The sequence below is a fragment of the Tupaia chinensis genome, unplaced genomic scaffold (genome assembly GCF_000334495.1).
Source record: "Tupaia chinensis unplaced genomic scaffold, TupChi_1.0 Scaffold000248_2, whole genome shotgun sequence".
Lineage (NCBI taxonomy): Eukaryota > Metazoa > Chordata > Mammalia > Scandentia > Tupaiidae > Tupaia > Tupaia belangeri.
Genome location: NW_006159727.1, coordinates 3,140,601 through 3,151,799, shown reverse-complemented (window position 1 = coordinate 3,151,799; position 11,199 = coordinate 3,140,601). Strand labels below are relative to the sequence as shown.

General features: G+C 38.9%; 1 protein-coding gene across 1 annotated transcript in view; it reads right to left on the bottom strand.

Annotated features, from left to right (window-relative positions):
* Window positions 1-8,806: 8,806 nt before the first annotated feature.
* SRPX (sushi repeat containing protein X-linked) overlaps window positions 8,807-11,199 on the bottom strand; it is a gene marked incomplete at its 5' end in the record, with an annotated part of 84,105 nt that continues 81,712 nt past the window's right edge. Inside the window, one exon of the mRNA XM_006148901.3 lies at window positions 8,807-9,350. Coding sequence (XP_006148963.1) covers window positions 9,167-9,350 — 184 coding nt within the window. The remainder of the gene's footprint in view (window positions 9,351-11,199) is intronic.

The following is an 11,199-nucleotide window of genomic DNA, read 5'->3' as shown; positions in this document are numbered from 1 at the left end:
CTGGCAAGTTAATGCGCCCTATAGCGAAAACCTCACCAAAAAAAAAAAAAAAAGATATGTCTAAAGGAGATAATGGAGTGTTGTGATCCCCAACAATAATAGTGTTTCACCTATCTCTCCTTTTAGCTCCAGCAGTCTTTCCTTCACGTACTTAGGTGCTCCTGAGTTAGGCGCATAGATATTTATAAGTGTTATGTCTTCTTGTTGAATTAGCCCACCACTTACTACTATATAATGCCCTTCTTTGTCTCTTCTTAACAGTCTTTGTCTTGGAGTCTGTTTTGTCTGAAATCAATATCGCAACTCCAACTCTTTTTTTGATTTCCATTTACATGGAATATCTTTTTCCAGCCCTTCACTTTTAGTTTATGTATGTCTTTATCCATCAGGTCCATTTCTTGTAGGCAACAGATAGAGAGTGTCTGTGTCTCTAGATTGGAGAATTTACTCCATTCATGTTCAATGCTATTATCGATATTTCCAAACATGTTCTTATCATTGAGTGAGCCATTTTCTTAGTTGTTTTTTGTTCTCTTATACCTGTCTGTCTGACTTTTTATTTTTCCTGGTATAGCACTCCCTTCAGAACCTCTTGAAGAGCTGGTCTGGAGTTGATAAATTCTTTCAGGTTTTTTTTATTTGAGAATGTTTTTTATCTGTTTTTTTCCTGTATGAAGGATAATCGTACCAGGTATAGTTTTCTTGGTTCAAATTGTTGTTCATTTAACACTTTGATTGTATTTCCCCATTCTTTCCTTACCTGTATTGTATCTGATGAAAGGTAGGACTTTAGCCTAATGGGATAACCTTTGTATGTAACTTGACATTTTCTTCTTACCAATTTTAGTATCTTGTGTTTGTCTGTGCTTTTGGCCAATCTGGCTATGATGTGCCTTGAAGAGGATCTTCTTGGGTTGATTCTCTTTGGGATCCTATGTATTTCTTGTGTCTAGATATTTGAATGCCTCTCTAGGTTTGGAAAGTTTTCTTCCAGGATTTCATGGAATAAATAATCAATGCCCTTATTATTTTCTGCCTCTTCTGGGATACCAGTTATCTGGATGTTTGGACACTTGATGTTATCTAGTATTTCTCATATATTATCTTCATTTTTCTTGGTTATTTTCTCAGTCATTATGATATTTTTTTCTTGGCCAGAGGTTTTGTCTTCTACATTTGAGATTTGATCTTCTACATGATCTAACCTACTTTTAATACTTTTGAGGGAGGTTTTAATTTCCTATGTCACAATCTTCACCTCTAACAATTCCATTTGATTCTTTTTTATGGTATCTATTTCTTCTAATCATGAAAGGAGTTCCTCATCTCCTGGAGCTTGTTGTCTCTTTTCTCTTGGATATCATTCAGTTTGGTCACTATAAATATTCTGAATTGTTTATCCGACATTTCCAGGAGTTCCATTGTGTTGTCTGTGGGTAATGCGGAATTTATGTTTTCCCTTGGGGGAGAGACATTTTCTTGGTTGCTCATATTTTTGTGCCTCTGTGTTTGTTTCTGTCCATCTGGTGATCTATACATTCCTTCCTAAATTATTCAAGATATCTCCGAGCATTCAAAGGTGTTCAGGAGTAAGCAATTGGCTCTCTCTTCTGCTCTACCTCCCTGCTGCTCACCAGCACTTTGCACTGTTGTCACTGGTCGTGGATGACCCAAAGTCTTCCCTGTTTCTAGAGAACAGGTGTGCCTGACACTGAGCCACTGAGCTTCAACTCAGTAACAAAGAGATCACATAGTGTTCAACTATGAAACACTGCAGTCCTGAGCGTCCAAAGGTGAGTGGGGGAGGGGATGAGCCGTGGGTCCCAGCCATTAAGCCTTCCAGCCACAGGTGGCCTGCCATCAGCCAAGCAAGGCCCTTCACTGGAATGGGTGTTCAGGTGGGGTGGGGAGAAACTCAAGCCTAAACCAAGAGATTTTAATAAAACAGAGTGCAAAAAGTTTTCTATATTGTCATTAATGGTTAAGCAACTATCATTTGTTGAGTTTCGGTGAAATGTCAAAGAAAAATACCCATAGTTATCTAAAATGGCTATTAAAATACTTCCCCTTTTTACCAATATATGTATCTTTGTAAGTCAGATTTTTTTATGCTTCAATAAAAACAACAATCTTGCAAGAGACTGGATGAAAAATCACATAGGGTAATCTAGGTATCTTCTATTATGGCAGACTCTAGGGAAACTTGCCAAAATGTAAATTAATGCCACTCATTTCACTTTTTATTTTTGCTTTGCAAAGCATATTTAGTTTTTCTTAAAAGTAAGTCATCTGTGTTAACATGTAGTAAGTTTATTATTTTTGGAAATGGATTAAAATATAACTTGTTAATATCTCAGTCTCTAAATAGTGATAGATGCAACCTACATAAACAAAAGTGTCTTGGAGTTCTCCATATGTTTGAAAACTGCTGGTATAAGGGAATGTTTAGTGACCTAGGGTGTTCATATTTTTTGTTCTTGCAGACAGTTAAATAACTAATCTGTCTTGGTTTAACTTAATCCTGAGGTTTGGTGCTTACTTTTAAAGAGTGCTCTTGGGAACCAGCAGTTAGCATAATGGCTATGTCGCTGGACTCCCATGTAGTCGACGGTGGTTCGTGTCCCAGACCCGGTGGCTTAAAACTCACGCCGGGCGCGTGTGTGTGCGTGCCCAAGATCCCAAGAGGAGAATGGAGGAGAAGGGATTGCGGTATGACCGTCCCCCCTGGGGGGTGATTTCTCGCTTTCTGTCTCTATGTCTCTCTCTGTCTGTCTGGCGAGCGCACGCGCCCTATAGCAAAAACCTCTCTCTCAAAAAAAAACTTTGCTGTATCTTCTTTTAATTTCTTTTCTTTTATTTATAATAGAGAGTGTGCAGGTAAGAGAGAGAAAGATAAGCAACCCCTACAGTGCATGATGACATTGCAGTCCCTTTCCTCCAGTCCTCTAGCCCATCAGATCCTGGGCACTCATGCATACTCCCAGCGTGTTTCAAGGTAACTGGGTTGGAGATTTGAAGCATGGTTGCATTGTGGGACATGCTCTTAAGTAGCACATTACCTCTGTGCTATAGACCCAGCCCGATCTTCCTGTATCTTCTCAAAACATTTCTGAGTAAATTCTGGTTTTCTCCTCTATCACTTTTCTTAGAGAAGGTCATTCGCCATACTCTAGTATCTCTTGGTTGAGAGGTAATGTTAACATCTTTCCAAATCCCCTCTGCCCCTTCTAACTGATCATTATTTCCTAGTCTAAGCAAAAGATCCTCTTGGATCTTCCTGCCACCTGTCATGTCACTCTCCTACCCTCCATCCCTTATAGGCACCTATCTATAATCAATTCTTTCCTCCACTCTGATATATGCCTTTGGAACTCAACTCTCAATTATCTTCTCTATCTTAACTCTTGCCAATATCCTGTGAGATTTGTCATCCATGTAGACAACTCACTCAACTCCTTAACAGCACAATTTCAGTGATATTTTCTTCCTATCTTCTAAATCCATCCTATTTTTATATTAATTATACTCACTCTTCAACCACTTATCATCACTGCTCTTCCCTATATTCTTTCAACATATTAGGCCAGTACTGTCCTTATTTCTTTTCAGACTGATCTTGACTTTTTTGGGTCATTGTATAATTGATTTTCTCAATAATACAACCAATTCCCACAGCTTTCTTACAACTTCTCACCTTCCTTAGATTAGTCCTCTAATGTGCCTTCTCTTTTTCTTCACTTGGGTAACTTAAGCATTGCTGAAGAAAAATGGTCAATTGTGTGATTGATTTCATCAGGCTTATATCTCTCCAAGAAATACTTGAAAAATCTCTATGGAAAGTCAAAGAAATCCAGCATTTGAAGACTGAAATATTAATTGTGCTGCCTGTATTACCCTAGACTTAATTGCATAGAATATAATCTACTCCAGTTAGTTTAACAAGAAAGGATTTTCTCCTCATCTAGGGATAGAAGATTGAAGAAATAGACTTTATGTTGAACTTACAAGAACAACTCCTTAAACCACCTGGGACTGCCAACGGAGCTGCCAAGAAGTTGTAAAATTAGGAATTTACCTACCAAATAAAGAGGTCACATTTATATTTATTTGTTCCAGAACCATTCCATGTTTGCTACCATTTGAAAAGCATGACCCCAATTAAGAAGTTGCCACCAGCTATGGCAGTTGGTGGAAGCCAACTTTCAAATGGCCCTCAGTAATCCTAGCCTTTTCATATCCATGCCCTTGTATAGTCTCTTCTCACACTGAATAGAACTGACTTTTGTGACCAATCAAGTACTGTAGAAAGAACAGTGTGTGTCTTCTGAAGCTATGTTATAAAAGATATTACTTTCATTTTGCTCTCTCTTAAATCATTTCCTCTGGAAGAAACAAACTGCCTTGTTATAAAGCCACTCATGCCACACTCTGTGGAGAAGTCCATGTGAGAAGAATAGAGGCCTTTTCCAACAACCAACACCAACTTGCTAGTTATGTGAATAAGCCACCATGGGAAGAGATCCTCCAGCCCCAGTGAAGCTTTTAGGTAACTACAGTCCTGGTTGGCATATAACTACAACTTCATGAAAGAAAGACATCAAGCTGGAATTGGTTGCTAAGTTGTTCCCAAATCACTGACTCACAGAAATTGTGAGAGATAATAGATGTTCCTTATTGTTTTAAGCCATTAAGTTTAAGGGTAATTTTTAACACAGGAATAGATGACTAATACAGGTATCAGCATCCTGTACATTATTCTTTTCTTTAGTGGGCTTTGGGTGACCTCACTGCCTTTCTTCTCCTTCACCCCAGCTCAATATCTAAGCTTGAGCTCAAGAACTGAGGGTGTGTAGAGGTGAAATATGCAGTTCTCTGGGAATGGCTTCGACTCTTTCACTTTCTGGTTCACCCTTCACTAGCTTTCTGATAGTGGTCACCAAGCTCCTGTTGGGCCAACTTCTCATAGACAACGACTGTATCTGAATAAAATTTATGTTAAAAAAAAAAGAAAAAACTACAGGAAGACATTGGATAGCAACCAAGCATACAGATATTGAAAGGCAATCATCTGTTGGAAGAAGGCAAGTAAACTCGATGAGTCATCAGGGGTTTTGTTCGGTTGGTTTTTGTTTTAGCTTTTGCCAAGACAAGTTTCAGTATTAAACACATTGAGGTTGGGAGTGTGGGGAAGCTTAAATGAACATAGAAAACCTGCAGTCTTACTGGTTTGAAGAACCAGGGGAGAGAGTAGGGACAACCATAGCAACTGAAAAGTTGACATCTCAGAAAGGAGATAGCCAGAGAGCCCCAGATTGCATATAGAAGCTGTTTAAATGTCTAACTGATTGCTGAATCATACATGTACAGGCTTGGAGTGGAAGCAGATTCCAAGAAGTCTAGGGTTAAAAGAATTGAACAGAGATCATTACCAAACATAAACAGGTCTACTTCCCAAAGGACAGCCAAACCAGAACACCGAAACACCAGAATTCTGATAGAGAGAAGGAAAGGCTTTTCTGCAAGCTACCAAGCAAGGAGGATTGGAGATAATTCTCAAATCCACTTCCTGTAAGGTTAAAAATATACGGTCTTGTACAGGAGTAATTTCTGCCCAAGGCCTTGATCCTGTCTGATATGCAAATGAAGGATTGAAACTGGTGCAGTTCTGACTGGTTGGTCAGAATCAGTTCAATTGGCTCCTTTCCTGTAGCTTGAGTTTGCTAGGTCACTCAGCTCTCTTTAGCACATGTGTCTTGCAGTCAAACTTATATAACAGTAGGTCTTTCTTTCTTTATTTAAATTATTTATTCACCTTTTTATTTATTATCATTTTTTAAAATTCACCAGAGAGAAACAGAGAGAGAGGGGGAAAGTGAGGAAACAACCCACCAGGTCTGGAACTAGAACTACAAATGGTCATGCCTTAACCACCATGCCACCTGCTGGTCCTGAGTAGATCTTTCTTTCTTAGGCCAGTTACTTTTCAAAAACAACAGCAACAATAAAAATCTGGTGTAAACAGTTATGTGATAAATTGGTCTGAGCTAGTTGACAAAAGGATAGGCACTTTTTAGAAAAACAATTAGGGCAAGCTAGGTGAGTGAAGGTAAGTTATAGTTTAGTAAACAAGTAATATTTCAGTAAATCTGTTCTCCAGTTTCAAGGTTTTTCAGCTGTCATTTACAAAAGTGGAGGTAGTTTTCCATTTGAGTTCAGCTCATTTAACTGTCTACCCCTTCCCTATACACACACATACACACACACACACACACACACACACATAAAGTGAATTTTTACTATACCAAATAGTGAGAAAGGAGAACTGGGAATTATTTGTTTTTAAGGGGTTCAGAAGGTATACATAAAGAAAGAAAGAAATCAGATTTCTAGAGTGAGCCTATTAATCTTTAGAAATGCCCCTAAATTTTAGTGCAGTAACTTTTTTTAATACCACAATGCACTTATTCATCTAAAAATAGTCTGTGTATCTTGTTGGACAAAGTGCCTGTAGTATTCCAAGTTCATCGGGAGGATTGATTTGAAGAAATCAGGACAGTTCTTTAAATGTCAGTTCATCTTAAAGGCTATGGGACAAAGGGCACTGGCTGGCTTGTCAAGAACAAGAGAGCTTTAGCATGGGTAGATATGTCCTTAGCTAATTGTAACAAATGATGTCTTGGAATTTTCATGGCTAGTCACATTTGACATTCCTTCCCCAGCCATGCCATTAACCTTCATATAATACATCTGAAGGGGATCGAAGTCAAAGACTGACTTCTAGTATGCTATATAAACAAAATCATATTTGTAAATAGATTGTAAATCTATTCACTAGTCACTCTGCCTGATCTTCAAAGAGTGACAAGTTTTGGATTTCACATAATTAATTTAATCATTTTGTTTGTTTGTTAATAGATTGTGAGACAAATGGATACTCTAAAAATGGAAGGAAATTTTTAAGGTTTGCCTGGAAGAATTGAGGAGTCTGGCTCCTGATTAAAAATCAGTGTGTCTTTTTCAGGTCCAACAATAGGCAAGTTAACCTAAAAGAAGGCTGAGGCAGGGGACATCGTTGTACTCCCACCTGGTCTAACGTGATTTGAGTCCTGGACCCAGTGGCTTGAAAATCACACTGGGGAGGTGTGCATGCATGCTCAAGATCCCAGGAGGAGAATGGAGGAGAAGGGACTGCAGTGTGGCCATCCCTCCTGGGAGGTGATTTCTCACTTTCCCTTTAATTGTCTCTGTCTGTCTCTCACTCTGGCAAACGCCTCTGAGGCTGAGGAATAATAAGTGATTTATTTGCACCACAGCTTAAATGAGTTTATCAGTGACAAAGTGATAAACTTATCTAGTTGTCCAGAACTGTGCTCACCAAAATGGCAGCTGAGAAGGCTGGTTTATATAATGAAGAGAAGGGCAATAAGAGGGGAGGTTATCAGCTGTTTGCAAAGTTTTTATTGGTCCATCTAAAATAGCACAGGCAACTGATTGGCTATACCTGGAGAACACTGGGGTGAAGAAAGGGTGGGTGAATCTCACATTGTAAATCTATAATCCTTTTGCAGCATCATAGTTTCTTTACTATAATTTGGCAATAACCTTGATGTGTGTGGGGCATGATGAAAGTCTCAAGCTCATGCTTTACTCAGGCCTTTAAATTTAAGTGGACCTTGCATTCCATAGACTGCTCTAAACTGTTTTTCTTACTCAGGCAATTTCAAAGACAGACCTTTGGGAAAGCTGCCCTCCCCTTACAGACTCAGTACATAGCCATCACATTGCAGTCTCTGTGGGGAGTTGCTGTCAAGGACTCAGGCCCTTTGATCAATCATGCTTTTCATTTTTAAGTCTCTATCTGAAGCCTTGGGCAAAGGTCTTCTTTAGGCACCTCGTCTGAGATCTCTTTATGGGAAGTTTAGGGAAAAAACTTTGAGAACACTTTTCCCCTCTCTGTCTCAGTACCCAGTACTTTTCCACTCCTAACCCTGTGCCCAACTCCAGAATCCATAAAGCTGCCAGAGCCTTTTATTTGAGGCTCTTTCAACAGTGAGATGACCCCATGACAGCACTGCTTTGTCTCTCAATCAGTGCACTGTTTGGGGGAAATCGAACGGGGCAGTAGGCACTTTTGCTAGTGTTAGACTCTCACTTATACCATCACTGTAAATGAAGAAATGCTTAACTCTTTCATTTTTGACTTGTTGCTTTAGTTGGTGTTCTAGTTCATTCTTTACTAATAACAGAAACACCCGATTCTGGGTAATTAAAAAGAAAAGATTTATTCGGCTCACAGTTTGGAGATCCAAGGTCCAGGGGCTGCATCTGGTGAGTGGCCTGATGTTGGCAGAGTCACTAGGCAGTGTAGGGTGTCACAAGTTGTAGTATCGTGAGTGCCCAGAGTGTGTGTGGAACAGAGCAGATCATCTCTCGGCCTTTCTCATTTACTCTTCTTATAAACTCACCAGGATTCAATAATGGGGTCCTACCTTGACGCCTAATCATTTCCCAAAGGCTGCACTTTCAGTATAGTAATTGGATTAAATCTCTACCCTCTCAACATCTTTATAATGGCTCACTACATTTTAAAACATGAATTTTTAGGGCACACACTCAAACCATAGAGATTAGCTACTCTGACACCCAACAGGTCAGCTTTCTCAGCTCATTTGAGCCCCTGATCAGACTAATTAAAATTTTCCATTCCTAAAATGCCATTCAGAATCACAGTTCTAAAACCACTGTCCACACCAGTGCAAGTAGCACTGGTGCTTAATAAACAAAATGAATTTTAAAACATTTGCTCCAAAATATTTTATTAATAAAAGTATGTAAACAACAAAATAGAAGAGAGTTTTGTGTCATGCTGAATAACATGTTGAATGTATGTGTGTATGGTTGTGATTCCTAATTTCTCTACAATATTAATCAGCCATGATGGAGTAAAGAGAGATCAAAAGAGTAAATATATTCATATAACTTTTTGAAACACTTCAAAGTACAAAAAGCATCCTGCTAATTATTAAGTGCAAAGAAAGGTCATAATAAAATAGACTTTAAAAATTACAAATAAAAATCTGTACATCAAGGATATTTTTAAGGCCTTCCTGCGTGCATGGCACTGTGTAGAAAGAAAAGAGAAACCATGGAGAGAAGAACCATCATATTAGGTGTTACAGGTCTGGCCCATTTCAGCTTGCAGGACCATCTCCTCTTTTCTCAAGGGGAAAGTGTCAATTAGGTTGAAGAGGGCCATAGGCGTCACCAGGGAGATGAAGCGCTCCTTGTCCATGCCATGCTTATCCACTAGCACCATACTGAAAGAGTAGAGTGGGATTTGTAGCAACAGCCTGGGGGCAGACAAAGAGAAAAGAAGACTAGTCAAACTCTGACTCACGAGAGTTTCACTGAACCAATCAGAGCCCTATCGTGATACTGTGCATAGAGAAAGGCTTGATACCAGGAAGGACTGAATCATCCTTTAGACTCAAAGTGTGGTCCTTGAACCAGCAGCATCACATGGGAACTTGTTAGAAATGAAGACTCTCAGGTACATTCCAAACCTACCAAATCAGAATTTTCATTATTAGCAAGATCCCTACATTAGCATGTAGGCACATGAAGGGTTGAGAAGAATTGCTTTATTTATTTTAATTTAAGTTTATTTATTTATTCTATGAGCAAGAGTGACAAAGAGACAGCACCCCAACAGGGTTCAAGACATCCCAATCCACTCCCACCCTCAGCCAGCCGAGATCATTGTCACACATATGCCCAACATACTCACAGTCCCCAGATAAGAATCTGGAACCTTTCGTAGTTGAACATTATGTTTTATGGTTGTGCCATGTCTGACCCCCAATAAGCACTGCTTTAGATTATGTTCAGAAAAATGTAAAACCTGCAATAGTCCTATGCGTTGACAGTTACTAGAAGGCATGTAGAATGAAGCTAACAGATTTTTTTTTTTTGCATTAAAATGGTGTCAACCTAAGTTTGCAGAGTAGTTTTGCATAACCACAGAAACTAGGACCAGGTCAATGATTATCAACAGGGGTGATTTTGCCCCCTAGGGGATATTTAGTCATTTTAGGGCACATACTCAAACCATAGAAATTTTTGGCCATGGCAATGACAGTGGAGATACTATTGGTATCTAGTGGTGGAGGCCAGGTATGCTGTTAACATCTTGCCTGGGAAAATCTCTCTGCCAAACAAGGAATTATCCAGCCCCAAATGACAATAGTGCCAAAGTTAAGGAACCCTGGACTAAACAAAGCTGATAGACATAACTTCCCAAACATTATAGCTATGGCCTATTTAGAGGGCAGTTCAGAACTGCATAGTTAGAAGGGAATGAGTATAATCTGCACACCAGGTATTCTGACCTGGTTAATTATAATTTGTACCCCAAATAATTCAAAAAACAAATCTGAAGTGGGTTCAAGTGTTTGGTGTTCTTCCAATTCTACCACAGTAGAATTTAAACTATATAAAACATACATTGGGTCATCGGAAGGTATTTTTCTATGCATAGAAAATGCATCATGATTTTTCTGACAACTCAATATATTTTGATATCAATACAAACATGTTTATATGAGAAAAGCCAGAGAAAGCAAACAGATAAGCTGATTCCACTGGAAAAAAAAAAAGCCCACTCAATCACTTCTCCAGATTTTTTTTTTCAGTTTATACATCCTGAGATTGTGTGTGTGACACAGAATATACACCACCATCTGGATTTAAAATGAAGTGTTTTCCTCATGCAAATGTATCAAGGTTAAAAAAAATTATCTAAAACACAAACTGCACATTTTTTCTGCCTTTTAATAGAGTTTCGGAGAAGAGAATAATTTATATTTTTATCCCAGTGGGAAGCTAAATTGCTAATCTACTTCTAGTGACTAGAAATAAAAGAAAGATGATGCCTCTGTCAGGTTTCCTGTGGTTCTAATAGGGGAGCTCAGGAGTAGATGACTTAGTGAAGTGCATTAATGAGTCTTTGAACATGTAAGCGTAGGCCTGAAAATAAGATTGGAATGGAGAGTTAAACGGTTCTGCATATTTAAGAGGAAGGTTATTGAGTTTCTGGGGGAAAGTTCTAGCACAGGAGGGTTTCAGGAAACAGAGTAGATAGGTAAGCAGATACAGAGGGAGAAAAGGGCCAAGCAATGTGGTCGCTGGAGCCTATGGGAA